Below are 19,174 nucleotides of genomic sequence, written 5' to 3' on the forward strand. Positions count from 1 at the left end.
GTTCTTTGAGCTTCTTGAACCTGTATATCTAGAGTTTTGTCAAGGCCTGGGAAATTTTCCTCAATTATGTCTTCAAATATCTTATCTAACCCTTGCTTATTGTCTTCTTCACCCTCAGGAATGCCGATAACTCTCACATTAGGCTTCTTCACATAATCCCACATTTCTTGTAGACTCTGGTCTTTACTCTTATTTCTTTGCTCCATCTCTGACTGACTTATTTAATTGGAAAGTATTATCTTTGATTTCTGAGATTCTTTCTTCAGTTTGATCTACCCTGCTCTTGAGACTTTCCACTGTGTTTTGTAGCTCCCTGAATAAATTCTTCATTTCCAGGAGTTCAGTTTGACTCTTCTTCAATATTTTGATTTCTTGACTGAATTTTTCTTCCAAGTCCTGGATCTTTTTTGTGGTATCTTTGTGTTGGTTATCCATTTTTTCTTGCATAATATTCAGCTTGTTTATGATCCATGATTGAAATTCTTCCTGTGACATATTGCTATTTCGAGTTTGGTTTGTGTCAATTGGTGGAGAATTAGTAATCTTCTTCAAAGGCAAGGTTTCAGCTTGATTCTTTATACTCCCAGAGTTCTTTCGCTGAGGACTTCCCATCTGGATCAATCCTTAGGTCCCTTCTTTCAGCTTTAGGCTGGACAGAGGCACTCTGTGTGTGCTGATCTTGGGCTGTGCAGCAGCCCAGGTAAGCTGCCTCCTCTGTCACTAGGGGGAGCCCTTCACGTGTTGTTCAGGATTTTGCTACCTCAGCTGGGGGGCTGCTCCTGTTGGGTCCAGCCCCAGAGAATTAATTTGGCCGGAAACCGGTTTGAGAGTCCTGTCACTGGGTTGATTTTATTGCAGACAGAAAGCGACTTTTCCCTGCTTCTTCCTCTCCCGAGGTGGTTTCTGCCTCTCTCTGCGCGAAAGACAGTGACTAGGGGGAGGGGGGGTGCCCGTTCGCCCAGCACCCCGGCTGCTGCAGCTCCCAGGGGTGATGTCCCGCTGGCCCCAATGTCCATAAGGTCCACGCTCCACTCCCTCATGACCAGGGAAGCACTCAGTGTTCATGCAAAGGTGGAGCTCCTAGTGGGGGGTCACGGACTAGGGGAGGGAGCCTCCAGGTTCCCAATCGCTCTGCAGCGGCTAGGCTGTGGACCCCGACAGTGGCAGCTGCCCGTGCGCTGGTCGCTGGCACCGGGGGTGAAAGTTCAGGGTCCGGCAGGGGCCGGAGGAGCCGGGATTGAGGGAGCCCAGCCGCCCACATAAATGGACAGTTTGGCGTCCCCCAGGTGTCTTTCGCTGCAGCCCAGCGCAAACCCTCTCCCGCCAGTTGCAGTCCGCCCACAGGGCTCCGGGGTCCAAAATGCCCCCCGCTATTGTCTCCTCTCCACAGAGCCCCACGTCTCCCATGGTGATTCCGCACCGGCTTCAGGGAGATCCCTAATTGAGTGGGTGTGGGGGTCAGTGGGGAAACAGGCCGCTTTCCTGTGGGCTGAACCCCCCTCACTCGCTGGTGAGGCGGGTACAGCCGTCCCATGCTCCCCTCTCTATTTTCCTTCCCGCCCTCTCCAGATTTTCACAATCTGATTTCCCGTTCACTTCAGTCTTTTGTTGCTCTCTGTGTCCCACGCTGATTCTCTGTTGATTCACACCACTGTTCTGGTGGGGGAGTGATCCTCTAGCGTTGTGGCAGACTGAGATCCATGCCTTCCTCTCCGGGAGCAGGAATCCAGGAGGTCACCACCACTCCACCATCTTTTGAATCAGATTTTCTGGAAATTTGACCTGAGAAAATCATAAGCAGGATGATCTGAGTGGCTTTTTCTCTGGAGAGGCTCTCAGGGAGAATTTGGTGCTGTGAAGGTGCTGGGATCCTGCCTGATGCCAGAACACATGAATCACCATGTATGCACTTGCAAACAGCATAAATCCTCTCTTATCTCATGTTAGGCGCTCTGGTTCTGGGCGCAGCAGCAGCACCATGCGACAGCCGCGTGCCTGTCCCTCGGGCCCCTAATACTGCTCACGCACCTGTAGCTGCCTGCCAGCAGCCTGGTCATCTCAGGGACTGCCAGGTGTATCCTTTATCTCTGGTAATTGGAAATGACTAAAAAAAAAAACCTTGCTGCTATAACGACAATAGTTATCATTCTATGCTTCTAACAATGCTCCAGTATGTTTATAGAGCAGAGGCAGTATAATGTTTAAATAACATCATTTGATTAATTAAACACACAATAAAATAGCCCCACATTCAACTTGATGTTTTGCAAATCTTTGTATAATATGTTTGCTTGTTTTTACCAAAGAAGTGATGCTTTTATCTTTGGCATGTCATTCAATGTGAACGACAGCCTATGAGAGGAACAGGTACTAAAATATGTAAGCTTAGAGTTAAGTAGAAAAGCAACTCTGAAAGCATTGTGTTTTAACAGTGTTTATCTCTGGCATGTGGGTGTTTGTAATATACTTTTGCTCAGCCATTGCTAGCCTAGAACTCCAAGGGTATGACTATGAGAGACAAAAACTATGCTTTCAACTTAACTTTTGCAATTAATCATAGTTCTTAAAGAACTCCAGAATTTAGAATTCTAAGTGCATGAAAATCAAGTGTATCAATTTCCCATCAAGACATAAAATAGTTAACCTTTCTTTATGGATGGAGAAATCCAAAAGCCCTTCAGTTTGTAGTTTCTCAAAAAATTAATACTAAGAACCTGAACAGGCACAAAGTATTTTTTCTGTGGCCCTCTTACCACAAATTCTTCACTTCACTGTTCCTCAGTTCCTTCCTAAGGCTCTCTTATGCTCTCCACTCTCTGCTTTCTTCCATTTTCAAGTTTTTTAACCAGCATGATCACTCTATTTTTTTGATACATCCAGAGTTTCAGTGGGACACAATGCACTGGAAATGTTCCTACATTTTCCCCTCACAATATGTGCATGTTCTATTCAATTAATCAATTTATCAATTAGAATATTCCTATCATGCATACATTATCCAAAAAAATCAGTGAATATCAACACTCTATGAGGCTATGAACTAAACATTGGGGATGTAGCAGATGACAAAAACACTATTCATTGGCCCTGAGGAGTTCAGGATAATGGAAAGAATGAAAACTAGGAAGTTATGCAATATACCAAGTGTTATACTTGAGATTTTACAAAATGCCATGACAGAATAGAAGATGCAGTGACCAAGTTTACCTAAGAGATTGGGAAAGGTCTCAGAGAAAATTTTGTATTTGAGTGAAGCCTTGAGGGATGAGCAGACATTCAGTAAGCAATGGAAAAGATAAATTGGCATTCCTGGAAAGGTGATAGTATGTATATAGCCACAGAGTTATGGAAGAACAAGGAATTTTGGAGGAATGATAAGTAGTTTGATCAAGAGCACAGGAATTAAGGTTTGAGAGGTAGGTTCAAATCAGCCTATAAAAGTTTGTGGAATCCCATCAAAGGAGTTTTTTTTCTTATCCATTGGCAATAAGGAATCATTAAACGGCACTATGTAAGGTGACTTGCTCAATTTTGAGGTAAGGAGATTAGGTAGGGTTTTCATAAAGTAAACTAACCCCTATAGAATCCTTCCTAACCTATAGAATCCTTCCACAATACATATAGAAACTCCTTTCTACATCAAGGTCAAATGTACATGTGTCCAGGAATTTCCAAAGATGTAAACAATATGATGAGAACCCCATGAATTGAAGCAAGGCCAGATGAGGTGTTTGAGGGAAAATTTTTGATCTTCTAGTATTAATATGAACGGGATATAACTATTAGCTATTGCATAGGGCCAATGCTCCAATGGCTCCTGTTTTTGTTTACTTTTCTTGATTGATTTTAAGAGTACAAAATCATAGATTCCCTAGATGGAAGGAGTATTGGAGATTTTCTGGTCCAATCTGCTCTCAATATGTGAATTCCCTGTATATCTGACTACTATGAGGAAATTAGGCCTCTCATTAAATAGATTCAGCATGTACAGTCAATACCTTCTGTGCAAAGTCAATCTATTTTTTGGCAACTAACACCAGTGAAAACATTGAATCAACATAGCTCTGGTTTACCTGTGACCTACTGATTATAAATCTGCCACTGAGAAAATAACAAAATGTAATTCTTTCCTACATAACAATATTTAAATACTTGAAGGTACCTATCATACCTCTTTTTCACTGTCACCCTACTGTGATGATAAAATTTAGGTGTTGACTTGACTGAATTAAGGGATACCCGGGTAGCTGGTAAAGCATCACTTCTGGGTATGTCTGTGAGAGTATTTCTAGATGAAATTGACATTTAAATCAGTGGGCTAAGTAAGTAATAACGATCTGCTCTCACCCTGCATAGGTGAGCAAGATGCTATTAACTGAGGGCCTTAATAGAAGAAATGGGCAGAGGAAAGGCTAATTTACTCTTTCTTTTGGAGCTGGGACATCTTTCTCTGCTTCCTTTTGGACATCAGAACTCCAATTTCTCTGACCTTTGGACATTGGGACTTGTACAAGCGGTCCCTGCAGTTTCTCAAGCCTTCAGTCTTGGACTGAGACTTATACCATTGGATTCCCTCGTTCTCAGGCCTTTGGACCTGGACTGAGTCACTCTACTGGCTTCCCTGCTTCCCCAGCCTGAAGATAGTCTATTGTGGGACTTCTCAGCCTTCATAATTACATGAATCAATTCTAATAAATCCCCTCTCATCTATGTATCTATCTATCTAGCTAGCTATCTTCTATTGGTTCTGTCTCTCTGCAGAACCCTGATACTTCTACTATATTTAATCACATATAACCTGCTATAGTTCGTTAAAATTAATAAATCAGAGTTGGGTTGTTTATCATATTTGTCTAGGCCAGGAGACAAAAAGTATTTCCTTGATGAATATTTTTTTATTGAATACTAATTTTATTTATTTATTTTTAAAATTCAGGATATTATGGGAATGCATTTGCCTTGCTCAAGCCAGGGATACAAGCATGTCCTTCCCCCATACAGTGTGATCCGTTTCCATTAGCTGGGGTTTACTCCCCCATCGCCCTTACCGCCCCCTACCTGACCAGCACCCAGTGAGTATTACTACCATGTGAGCACCTTAGTGTTGATCAGTTAATACCAATTTGATGGCGAGTGCACGTGGTGCATGTTTTTCCATCCTTGTGATACCTCACTTCGAAGGATGGGCTCAATCTCTATTCAGGATAATATAAGAGGTACTAGATCACCATTGTTTCTTTAGTTTTTTTTGCTATCATCCTAGAGTGGATAATTAGGAAACAATTGTATAAGATGAGCCATCTTATGCACGAATTCAAAACTTAATATCAGCAGGGTGAAAGGAAAGCATATTTTTTTAGTTGTTCATATTTGATGTCCCATGCAGAGCAGGATATCTAAATGTTACACATATCTGCAGGGGTTTGATTATTCTTCTGTATAAATTAACTTCCATTTAAATTTTATAAAAATAAGACATGAGGCATGTATTTTTGTGCTTTCAAAACAATTACATTAAAACACTTAAACAATATGGCATCATGTGTTGTTTCTAAATATTTAAATTGGAAATCTACAGATGACAAAACTAGTAAATAGAATTAAACTCTTATAGAGAGAATGATCCAGATGGACTATTAAGCCATTAGGAAGCTATGTAAGAATGAAAGTGAGGGGAGAATTCATTAGAACAACCCTTCCCCATAACGTAACAAATTAAAATGCTAATAACAGTTCAGGCAACTTTTGGCCAAACTCTCTTAAATCCATTTAAATTTCATATATGTTTGCTAGGATACAGAGATAGACTGACACCAAGGTGAACCACAGAAATGGCAAGAGAAGCTCTATTTGAAACAAATGGAACTGTCTTAATTATAATTCCAAAAGTAAATGATGCACAAATTGTATTTTAAATGTTAGAAGATATTGGACAGATGATGTCCTTTATTTCATCAACTCAGCTCCTATTGACATGAATACAGCCTACTTAACTATATACTATATAAGGAGGATGGAGAGTCTTGACAGAACATAAATATAAATCAAACAATGCCAACTTTATTGTTAACTGGATTATTTCTCCTTTCGCAAACTAAAAGTCTTGGCATAATATTTATTTAGTTGCTTGGGTTGATTCCTTTGAGTTATAGCAACAATCAAACCACCATTAAGCCCTGTCTCTGTAATGAGACACTGACAAAAAGAGCTTAAGGGAGAGTTTAAGGCCAAACTTGACAGCTATTGGTTCAGCTGTTCTTCCAAACAAGTTGGTATCATTGACCTATGGCTCCATCAATTAGATGTATTCTTACAATCAAACTTGGTAATGAAGGTTACAAGAATAATACTCTCCAAGTAATTCAGAGAACATTGTTCATGTGTATTCCAATAACTTCCCTGAAGCATGCATAAAGCAGAAGTAGAGAAAGAGGCAGAGAAGTATCATAGAGAACACATCCACAAAGAAAGTAGAGCATATTTAAGGGTACAAAGAGAAATACACCCCCCAATATTTTGCATATAGAAGGTGCTGAATAAATATTTGTTAAATTATTCAATTATGCTAAATTAAGCAGATTTAAAGTAATTTTTTTAAAGAATGACTTGTTTTATTTTATTTCAAAATATTAAATGGGTAGAAATGTTTTAGATTACATGGATCACTTTTGTAAAGCTTGAGTCCTGGCTATAGGTGTACCTGTCATCCAAACAGTGTTCATAGTACCCATTAGGTATATTTTTTCCCCCTCTCTTCCCCTCCTCCCCCCTGATTGATTTCCATTGAGTTTTGCTTCCCTCTGTGTACATGTGTGCTCATTGGTTAGTTCCAATTTAATAGTGAGTACATGTGATGTTTGTTTTTCCATTCTTGAGATATTTCACCTAGGAGAATGGTCTCCAGTTCCATCCAGATTGTTGCAAAAGGTATTAATTCATATTTTTATGGCATCAAAATTCACAATTGCAAAGATGTGGAATCAACCCAAGTGCCCATCAATTTATGAGTGGATTAATAAAATATGGTATAGGTTTAGCATAGAGCACTACTCAACCTTAAAATAATAAAATTTTAACAGCACTTTAGTGGAGCCAAGGCAATCAAGGAACTGTCTGTGCCTCCATTTTCACTACCAAGGCCACTATCCATGGAGCTTGCCATGGAGGCAGAACCCTCGTTATGTCCTCAGAGCACCACCCTAATGGGAACTGGGCTGATAAAATACAAGATGAGTATTTCTCACAGTTGATGACATTAGAAAGTGCTCATCAAGGATATTTTAATTTAAATAGACAAAAATAAATATTGAAATGCTTGAGGTAGGGGGAGGCAAATTCTGAGCACTGAAATGATTTAAAATTACAGTTCATAATTGTCTCTGACATACTAGTCGTTGATTCTTCTCAGTGAAAACGACTATGGCCTTTTATTGGACACAAAAAATAAAAATTCAAAAGAAAAGCTTGAAGTTCTACTTTGAAAAAAAGCCTAAACTTAAAATAAACATAAAAATGTTTTCATTTTTTTGTTTAAAACAGAGAAATACATTATTTTAGAAAAGTAGGTCATAACTCATATTGAGAAGAAAAAGGATTTTCAAAATGATAATGTCTGAAAACTATTTTGAGGTGGTGTTTTGCCCGTCCAAAATTTGTGACAGTGAAAATGTGCTATATTTCAAGAAACATCTTTTCTAGAGAGAGCTTTTGTCTTATTTATTCAATTTCTCACTCAAAATTTTAATACAACTTATTAGTTAAAAATATTTAATTGAGTTATACAGCATCACTTATAACATATTCATAACAAAAATGTTAACTTAACTTTAATCAAATCTTTAGATCCAACTTTTAGTTAACAGGAAATGGAAGAGATAGAGGACCAAGTTAAATGTACCACATAGAAAAAGTCAAATCCAGAATGTGGGACAATTTATAAGACAATTTCTCTGGCTTCAATATTATAAAAGCAATCATGAGAAAAGTTCAATATCATGAAAAATATTTGGGGACCTACCTTAGATTATAGTAGTAAGGAGACTTAAAAACCAAATGCAGTATATGAATAATGTTTTTTTCAAAACAATATTTTAAGGCTGTTTGGGGGATATTTGGATATGGATTGGATAGTAAATAATATTAGAGAATTATTGTCAATTTTATTAGGAGAAATATGAAATTGTAGCTCTTTATATGCATATAAAGTAATTAGGGAAAGACTATAAAGATGTAGGCAGCTCATATTCAAATGGTTCAATAATGTACATGTACACAGATGGAAAGGTAAATAAAGCAACTGTGGCAAAATGTTCACAATTGATGACTTTAGATAGTAAGTTTAAGGACGTTCATTGTATTATTTTGTGTTTAAAAATATTCAAAGTAATAAAAAGTTGAAAAATAACAAATAATTAATTTAATTAGGACAAAACATAGCTATCAATATCAATCTATGCACACAAATATGCACACACACATGCATACATATACATATACATTTTGTATTCCTACCTTGTGCCAGATGCTGCTTTATATACTGGAGATACCCTGAAGGACAAGATATTTATAGTCTCTGTCTTCAAGTGTGTTCATTGAGAAATAGTGTCAAAGGCCCAGGAGCAAGTGAAAAAATGTTTTAAATAGATTTATTAAAATGATTTTTACACCATAACAGTCACATGTTTTAAGAGTAAAATTCAATATGTTTTAGTACATTTGCAGGGTTTTGCATTTTTCAGTACAATTCAATTTTAGAACATTTTCATCACACTGGAAAAAATCCCTCATGCCCAGGTGCAATTAATCTCTGTTCCCATCCCCAACCCAAGGCAACACTAATCTGCTTTCTGTCTCTACAGATTTGCCTTTGCTGGACATTTCAAAGAAAAGGAATGATACAATATGTAAAATTTTGTATCTGGTTTCTTGCTATATTTTTGAGGCCTAACCATATTGTAGCACGCATCAGTACTTCATTTCTTCCTATGACTAAATAATATTTCACTGTGTGAATATATCATATTTTGCTTATACATTCACCAGTTGAGACACTTGGGTAGTTTCAATTTTAGGACTATTGTGAATAGTGCAGTTATTAACTTTCATGTTCCATATCTTTGTATGATGCATTTTCATTTTTCTAGGGAAGATAACTAAAGTAGAATTGTTTAATGTGATGTTTAATTTTACTTGTCATTGTCCAATGGGCTCATGAACAAAGTGGCCATGGTGACAGGGATAGAGGCTATGTAGGGTCTCAGCAACGTGGACTTCTACTCACCAGGGCTGACCTGGGTATGGCCACTGCTCAGTATCCACTCTGTCAGCAGCAGAAACTAACACTGTGTTCTAAATATGGCACCATTTCCCAGAGTTATTAGCCAGCTACCTGGTGTCAGGTTACTTACATTAGACTGCTTCCATAACAGAAAAGGCTCTGTTTTGTTCATATTGGAATAGACTCTTCCTCTGGATAAGAATTTGCCTTCCCTGAATGTAATGCTTCTACCAAAATTACCATGCACAGACTTATACAAAATGTCTTATCTGCCATTGTGGTATTTTACATAACATTGCTTCTGATTAAGGAACTCACTTCAGAGCAAAAGAAGGGTGGCAATGGATTCATGCTCATAGAATTCACTGGTCTTACCATGTTCCCCATCATCTGGAAGCAGCTGGTTTGATAGAATGGTGGAATAACCTCTTGAAAACTCAGTTACAGCACCAGCTAAGCTGCAACATCTTGCAGGGTTGGAACAATGTTGTTCAGGAGGCTGTGTATGCTCTGAATCAGGGTCCAATATATGGTGCTATTTCTCTGATTGATAGAATTCATGTATCTATAAATCAAGGAGGGGAATTAAGGAGTGGAGACCAAGGTGCACCACACACTATTACCCCTAGCAACCCACTAGCAAAATTTTTGGTTCCTGGTCCCATGACTTTATGCCCTGCTGGCCAAGAAGTCTTAATTCTAAAGGGAAGATCCTTCTACCAGGAAACACAACAATAATTTCATTGAACTGGAACTTAAGGCTGCTGCCTGATGACTTTGGACATCTCATGCTTCTAAAATCAATACGCAAAGAAAGAAGTTACTGCACTGGCTTGGGTGATTGATCCTGACAATGAAGGGGAAATTAGATTACTGCTCCACAATGAAGGCAAGGAAGAGTATGTCAAGAATACAGGAGCTCCATTAGGGTGTCTATTAGTATTACCATGATCTGTGATTAAGATAAATGGCAAACTGGACCACAAACCCGCTAAGAGGGAGAGGTCCAGCTTGGGGTGGCGGATAAGGTGTCCTGGCACTCTGAGTACAAGGACAGCGCCCGGATCTTCCTGGGAGGGCTTCCTTATGAACTGACTGAAGGGGACATCATCTGTGTTTTCTCACAGTATGGGGAGATTGTTAATATTAGTCTCTTGCAGGACAAGAAGACCGCGAAATCCAAAGGATTCTGTTTCCTCTGCTATGAAGACCAGAGGAGCACAATTCCGGCCACCAACAATTTTAATGGGATCAAGATTAAAGGGCAAACTATCTGAGTGGATTGAGTATCTAACTATCTGGTATCTAACCATCGGGCTCCTAAGGACTCAGAAGAACTAGATGATGTGAAGAAAGAGTTCCAAGAGAAGGGCTGTGAGGCTCGTACCTCCTCACCGAGTTTGTCTGAGGGCTCTGAAGATTACACACCCACAAAAAAACGCAAAAAAGGAAAAAAAGAAAAGAAAGAAAGAAAAGGAGAAGCCTGCCCGGGGAGTACAGGCAGAGCAGCCGCCCTCCTCTTCATCACCCGGAAGCAAGGCAATAAAGGAGAAGGATGACCCTGGCCCTAAGAAGCACAGCAGCAAGCAGTCTGAGAGAGTTCAGAAGCCAGAGTCCAGGGAGGGCCGTAAGGGCTACTCGGGCTCCCCTCAGGCCAGGACCGCCTGCCGTGGTGGAGCAGGGGACCTGGACAGGGAGTCGAAGAAGGAGAACCCCAGACATGAGCACAAATCCTCAAGCAGGAGGGAGGCAAGAGAAGAAAAGAACAGGGATAGGGACAGAGGGCGAAGCTCAGACACACATTCTAGCCGGCACAATGGGCGTTCTGAAGGGCGTAGTCATAGAGGTAGAAGTAGGAGCCCTGACAAATCCCACAGGCATAAGAGGGCCCGGCGCTCCCGGGAGCGGGACTCCTCCAATCCCAGGGACCGCAGGCATCACTGAAGCCTGTTGAGCTGCTCAGTAGATTTGGAAATGAAGTGTGTTTCTAAAGTGCAGTCTAATTCAGTTATATTGTTGCTAGTTCTCTTTTAATCCCTTGAATGTTAGAGTCATTGGGAGGGCTGTAGTTTCAGCAGCCACATATCCACAGTTCATTGTCCCTGAGAATATACTTGGTACTTATCAGAACACGTGTCCTGAATTTTGGTTCATGTAGACCCTTGGACCCACAGACCCCAATTTAAGATGAACTTGCCAGGAAAGGGAAAATACCAGACAACTCTAGAAGCCTAGTCTTCCTGCTGTTAAGAGATGTTGAAGAACCAGCATCGTAGGACCTTTCCGGTTGGCAGATAGAAGTGTACAGTGAGAAGTGTGGTCTACTAGGTTTAGACAGCTCTCTGTGATTGTGAAAGGATTCTTAAAATCAGCCAGCTCCCTCTCTAACCCCTGTGTTAAAATCTGTTTAAATGTCTTTCTCGTTTTTAAAAATCGTTTTTGGTTGATATGTCTCTTTCCACATTTTTCTTTGCAATTTATTCCTTTATTTGTGTTGAGGAAAAATTCACATAACGTAAAAGTAACCATTTTAAAGGGGACAGCACACTGGCATTTGGTACATTCACAGTGTTGTGTAACCGTCACCTCTGTCTAGTTCCCAAACCTTTTCCTCATCCCCAAATGAAACCCTGGACCCATTAAGCAGTAACTTAACTCTCCATCTGGCCCCACTCCCCAGCCTCCTCTCCCGGTCCCCTGTCCCTGGCAACCACCAGTCTGCTTTATGTTTGTGGATTTGCCTATTCTGGGAATTTCAAGTGAGTGGCATCATACAGTCATGGCCTTTTGTGTCTAGCTTCTTTAACTTAGTGTAATTTTTTTAAATTTCAAAGTATTATGGGGGTAGAAATGTTTCTGGTTACAGGGATCACATTTGTAATGCTTGAGTCATTGTTAGAAGTGTGCCTGTCACCCAGATAGTGTTCATTGTACCTGTTAGGTAGGTTTTCAGCTATCCCCTCCTCCTCCCTCCCCCGCTTTGATTTCCATTGAGTTATACTTCCCTCTATGCACATGTGTGCTCATCAGTTAGTTCCAATTTAATAGTGAGCACGTGTGGTGTTTGGTTTTCCATTCTTTAGATACTTTACTTAGGATATTGGTCTCCAGTTCCGCCCATATTGTTGCAAAAGGCATTAAGTCATCCTTCTTCATGACTGGGTAGTACTCCATGGTATACATATACCACGTTTTGTTAATCCACTCATGAATTGATGGGCATTTGGGTTGATTCCACATCTTTGCAATTGCGAATTGTGTTGCAGTAAACATTTGGGTGCAGGTATTTTTTTGATAAAATGACTTCCTTTGGGTTAAATACCCAGTAGTGGGATTGCTGGATCAAATGATAAGTCTACTTTTAGTTCTTTGAGGAATCTCCATACTGTTTCCATAGAGGTTGTATTAATTTGCAGTCCCACCAACAGTGTATAAGCAGCCCTTTCTCTCTGCATCCATGCCAGCATCTATTGTTTTTGGACTTTTTAATAAAAGCCATTCTAAGTGGGGTAAAAAAAAAAAAAGGTAAATGGAAAACTACAACAACCCAATCCAGTCAGGACTACTAATAGCCCAGACCCTTCCACAATGAAAGTTTGGATCACCTCCTCAGGTGAAGAACCATGAGCAGCTGAGGTGCTTAGTGAAGGCAAAGGGCATATAGAATGGGTAAAGGAAGAACATAATTATAAATATCAACCCATGAATATATGACCAGTTATAGAAACAAGGACTGTAATAATCATGAGTATTTCCTCTTTATTTTAATGTGATTATGTCTGTGTGTATGTGTATATATATATAAATATATGTATATATGACAAATATTTTTGTTTTCTTCCTTCTCATATTCCCTTATCATGTAAAATAAGATATATTGACTTTATACCATAGTTTTTAAGTATTGTTAATTTTACATCATAATATTTAAGTTATGGGATATCAAATTGAAGAGTAAACTTCACTCATGGACTTTATCACCTTTTCTGGAGAAGGCATTAGTCCATTTGTGGTAGTACATAGGATAGATATATAATGTGTGCAGACGTTATCATCCTACTATCATCATTATTTAGAAATAAAGTATAGCTTAGGATATGCTTATGGGTGTCAAGTTGACAATGGGTTGACTTGTGATGGTTAATTTTATGTGTCAATATTACTGGGCCACAAGGTTATCGGATATGTGGTCACAAATTATTCTGGGTGTGTTTATGAGCTGAGTGTGTTTCTGGATGCAATTAACATTTGGATTGGTAAAATGAGTACAGCATATGACTTATTTTATTTCAGACTATTACAGGGGTACAAACACTTTAGTCAAATAAACTGACTTTGAACTGCCCCAGTCAGAGCTACAAGAGTGCCTATCTACCAAATGGCATGAACCACATCCATTAGGTGTAAATTTACCTATCCCTACCTCTCGCCTGCCACCTTCTTGATCCCCAATCAATATTACTTCTATATGTGTACATAAGTGTTAATTGATTACTACCAATTTAATGGTGAGTACATGTGGCGTTTGTTTTTCCATTCTTGTGATACTTCACTTAGAAGAATGGGCTGTAGCTCCATCCAGGATAATACGAGAGGTATTAAGTTCACCATTCTTTATGGCTGAGTAATACTCCATGGCATACACATACCACATTTGATTAACCCACTTGGGTTGTTTTCACATCTTTGCAATTGGGAATTTTGCTGCCATAAACATTCAAGAGCAGATGTCTTTTTTATAGAATGTTTTTTTCCCCCTTTGGGTAAATACCCAATACTGGGATTTCTGGATCAAATGGTAGTTCCTACCTGTAGTTCTTTGAGGTATCTTCATACAACTTTCCATAGAGGCTGTACTAGTTTGAAGTCCCGCCAGCAGTGTGTGACTGTTTCTATCTCTCTGCATCCACACCAACATTTGTTGTTTTGGGACTTTTTGATAAAAGCCATTCTCACTGGACTTAAGTGATATCTCATTTTGGTTTTGGTTTCCATTTCCCTGATGATTAGAGATGTTGAGCATTTTTTCATATGCTTCTCCATTAATATGTCTTCTTTTGAAAAGTTTCTGTTCATGTCCTTTGCCCACGCTTTAATGAGGTTCTTTGATTTTTTCTTGCTGATTTGCCTGAATTCTATATAGATTCTAGTTATCAGCCCTTTGTCAGATATATAGCATACAGATATTTTCTCCCATTCTGTAGGTTCACCCTAATAATTGTTTCCTTGGCTGTACACAAGCTTTTTAATTTGATCAGGTCCCATTTATTTATCTTTGTTTTTTCTGTGATTGCTTTTGGGGTCTTCTTCATAAATTCTTTGCCTAGGATTATGTATATAAGAGTTTTTACATCATTTTCTTCCAGAATTCTTATGGTTTCGTGTCTTAGGCTTAAGTCTCTTATCCATCTTGAGTTGATTTTTGTGAGTGGTGAGAGATACGGATCCTGTTTCAACCTTCTACATGTGGCTATCCAATTTTCCCAGTTCCATTCATCGAACAGGGATTCTTCTCCTCAGTGTATGTTTTTGTATGCTTTGTCAAAGATCAGATGGCAACATGAGGATGGTTTTATATGTGGGTTCTCTGTCCTAATCCATTGGTCTATGTCTCTGTTCTTGTGCCAGTACCATCTTGTTTTGGTTACTATATCCTTGTAGTATAGTTGAAAGTCTGGTAAAGTAATGCCTCCAGATTTGTTCCTTTTGCTTAAGGTTGCTTTGGCTATTTGGGCTCTCATCTGGTTCAAAACAAAGCATAAAGGATCACAAATCAACAACCTAATGAGTCAGCGGGCAGGGAGCTCACAGTCAAAACACCCCTCGGTCCACTGCAGGACCCCCAAAAGAAAAATCTGAGCCCTGCTCCCAGTGGAAGCCTCTATGTGGCAGCTTAATTGTCTCTCTCATCAGCTGCAGGTGGGTGAGGGGAAGGGGAGAAAAAGAGTCTGGGCAGAGGAAAGTCCACATTCTGGTTGTCTCTAATTCTCTGTCTGGGAGGCAGTCTGCCCAAAATGACTGAGCTCTTGAGTGTTGCAGATCATCCAGGACCCACTGGACCCCTGTGGTTCCTACAGTCTGGGCTGGAGTTTGGAATTGTCTGTGTGGGGACAAGCAAGGCAGGACCTCAGGGGTTGAAGCACCCTGGGGAAGACAAAGGCACATGATGGGTAGAAAAGCAATATGGTGCCTTACATTGGCTTGGATCTGTGGCACAGGAGGTGCCCCAGGGGAGCTGGGACCCTGGTGCCTGTCCATAAGAAGCTCCTATCTTACCGGTGGCAATAGTCTCTGAGCTCATGTGGGCAGAAGGTCTCTTCAGCAGATTGGGAGCTCACCAGGAGTCCGATATGTGAGGGAGGGAGAAAATAACCACTTCATCTACCCTTCTCACTGGTCTCCAAGCCTTTTAGTGGTAATCTCCACCAATGCCTTTCTCCTCCCAGTTCTGCTTTGTCACTTCTTCTCATGGAGTCTCCTGTAGCTTCTGGCATCCTTCCTTCAGATCCCCATCCAATCTATGTTTGTCTGTTTGTTTTTTCTCTTTCATCTAAAACTTCTTCTTCTTATCGAGTGGCTCTGGCTGGTGGAGTCTCTGGACTGCCATCTTGCTCCCATTCCTCTCTATCCAGATTGCCGTTTTTAATGTGGGTGGCTCTATACAATCAGTGGAAGTCCTGAATAGAGCAAAAAGGCTGACCCTCCCATAAGTAAGATGGAACTCCTCCTGCTTTGATGCCTTTGATCTGAGACATCAGTCTTTTTCTTGCTTTGGGCCTTGAATGAAAACATTGGTTTTTCCTGGGTCTTAAGTCTACCAGACTGTAACTACACCATCATCTCTCCTGGTTCTCAGACTTTCTTACTTGAACTAGAAATATGCCACTGGCTTTACTGGTTTTCAAGTTTGTAGACAACAACAGCACATGGGACTTTTGAACATCCATAATTATGTGAGCCAATTCCTTATAAGGCAGTATATAATAGCATTTAAGAGCAAGGCCTTTGGAGTCCTGTTTAATTCATTTGCTATTTTTTCTACTTTTAATCTGTGTAAACTTTGACAAGTTACCTTACTATTCTGTGCCATATTTTTCTTATTTGTAAAATTGGAATATAAAAATGAACGTGACATACTGAGCACAGATCAAATGCTCAGTAAATAGTAGTCACCATAATTATTAACATTTGTCTTATTTCTCCTTTCTTGTTTACTTCTTTTGATCAAATGGGAACTGTATATATTTGTAGATTAAACTTCTCAGGGGAATTTAATGACCTGCTCTCAATCTAAGATGGTCCATTTCCTCTTTTGTAAATCTGACTCCAATCCAAACCCAAACCAATCCATTAAAATGAAGACATTTTCCCCTAAGCTCAAGGATCACCAATTTATACATTGAATTGTCATATCTATGCTGTTATCACTTTACAACACAAGATATTCCTCCACATGCTCTGTTATTGAAATGAGAGTAGAGGAGAACAGAAGAGAAAGAAAATAATCAATCAATTGGTACTCTTTGTAGGCCCCACCCCCATTATTCAATGCCAAATTCAAAAGAAATCAAAAAACAGCATGGATGATATTTCCCTCACACCTAACATTAAAAAAGGAATAAAATTAAATCCAAAAACAAATGCTTTAAATTAATTAGATGTTTGACATCAGATAAATGACTGAGCTAAGTGAGTATAAGTTAAACTTTGTAACATATAAACTTTGATAGGCTTTCTTTACTACATTTGGGTAATAGACTTTTTACTATAGTGAAAGGTAAACTAAGCCTGCTTCTCACCAAATTCCTAGTTTTTATAACTTTCATTCAATAATGATTACCAGAGAGGTGTAGTTTAAATTTGTTGAAACAATATTTTTTATCTTGTTTTTACTGCTGTATATTATAATGTTGAGAATAAATATCCTCCATAAATCTTCACACAAGATTTTGAAACTTGCCTTTCTTTAGGTATTATTCCAAATCTTGATGTAATTTTATTCAGATTGAGAAAGAATGTTTCTTCCCAAAGCCTAAAGATAAAAATACTTGCATTTTACTTAAATTTGATATGCATTAGATCTATTTTATCTTACTTTGGTATTGAAACCCTCTTAGAACAAAATCCTTGGGCTTGGAGAAAAAATAGTTTTAAAATGGAGTTTTGCATTATGAAAATTGCTTTGAAGCATATAGAAGTACCAACAGAAGTCTTAGTATGATTTTACCATATAGAGGTAAGTGTATTTCGCTGTGCCCCAATGTCCCCTTAGGTCATTAATTTTTGCAAAGTTTAAAATTAAAGGTAAAGAAAATAGTAGGATGATGAGGTCATGGTCTGACATAGCAGTGGCGAAGAGAAGGTTGGGACTAAAACATTTTAGGCAAATGAACATTTTGGACAGCCTTTATGACCTTATGAAAAAAAAGAAGTGGAGGAGAATGGACTTCAAATTTTTCAATATGCATATAAGTAAAAAAAGTTCCATACTTTATAATTACAAAAAACACAGTGTAGGTTTTCTGGAATTATAACATCATTTGGAATCTAGGACTCAGTAGCTTGTTTATATAAGATGCATGTAAACATATATATTTACATAATCTACATATGTAGAGTATTTAGAGGTTATGTGGCAAATTCATCTAACTGGGGAAAAAACAAGATTTCAGATAGAAAGGCAGATTTCACTTCTAAATCATAAGAGTAATACCAATAAGTTGCCAAATTTCATATAATAAATCCCATACAATGTATTCACAGCACTGTTTTACAAAAAATTTACTATTTTGGTCTACATGCAAATCTAAAATACTTACTTATCTTCTTTCTTAGACTGTCACATTTAGAAGGAATAAGCTGCAGCTAAATGCAGGCACATTGGGAAAAACACAAAGTGTTATCTGACAGCAAAATAAGAGGCAACAACACTATTTGAGTTGCCTATACTGTATTAATTCAAGAAAATCACCTATCAGGAGCTATATAGCTTAGGCATAAATGGTTCTACCCAAAGTAGTAGCCTTTGAGGAAATGATGTATATTACAAGCACAGTCTTGACTGTTTACAATGAAGGTTAAATCATGCCCAGAAAAATGTGTTTTAAATGGTTAAAAAAAATCATACAACTACATTTCCACAAAGAAATATTTAAAAGCATTTAAATAAGTACATTCACATTTGGGGGAAAATTAATTTATGGGAAGCACTGAATTCACTAAAACCGTCATACTGTGCACACATGTATTTGACAACTCTCTTCCTGCTCACCTGCTGCATCAATTGGTACAGAAAAGCCATCATGATTTGTTCAACTCACAAAATTGCCTCTTTAGCCTCTCTTTCTCTTCACGAAGTTATGTCCTCCTTAGCAGTGTGTCAATAAAGCCAAGGGCCACCTGTGCCACTGCATTATAAAGGAGAATTTAATTTGTAAAAACTCATTGATTTGCTCCCAGTCAATAGGGTATACTGAGCTGACACAGCAGGACACGCTCTCACCCCTTCCCACCTTCCACTCAAAACACATGGAAATGCTTGATAAAAGACAACAAAATAATTTGGGGATATATAACTGAGTTTGACATAAAGAAAAGGAAATTTCAGGATGTCAAAAATGAATAAAGAAATAAAAGAGAGAAGTAACAGAATCCAAAGCTAAATTTCATATCATAATCAGATATATACCATAATGCTTGGAGTACTGAGAATCTGTCATGCTTTCAACAAAGGATACTCAGTCAGACTATGGGCTCCATTCCTACACAGAGCTGGAGCTAGACTTCAGTTGGCAAAATAGTTGTCTTTCCTCCAGAAATTGGAGCCCCACATGTGACATACTTGGTTGTGGGATCTGATGTCACATGACCCATAAGGCACAGGACACTGAAAATGAG

General features: G+C 38.8%; 1 protein-coding gene across 1 annotated transcript in view; it reads left to right on the forward strand.

The window, feature by feature from the left end:
• The window catches only part of LOC123628180, a 152,891-nt gene extending 141,641 nt beyond the window's left edge, over positions 1-11,250 (forward strand). The window contains 3 exon segments of the mRNA XM_045537826.1: positions 1,948-2,090; positions 10,276-10,718; positions 10,720-11,250. Of these exon segments, the coding sequence (XP_045393782.1) occupies positions 1,948-2,090; positions 10,276-10,718; positions 10,720-11,221 (1,088 nt within the window). The 3' untranslated portion in view covers positions 11,222-11,250.
• Positions 11,251-19,174: the final 7,924 nt, after the last annotated feature.

This window comes from Lemur catta, chromosome X, assembly GCF_020740605.2.
Source record: "Lemur catta isolate mLemCat1 chromosome X, mLemCat1.pri, whole genome shotgun sequence".
Classification (NCBI taxonomy): Eukaryota; Metazoa; Chordata; class Mammalia; order Primates; family Lemuridae; genus Lemur; species Lemur catta.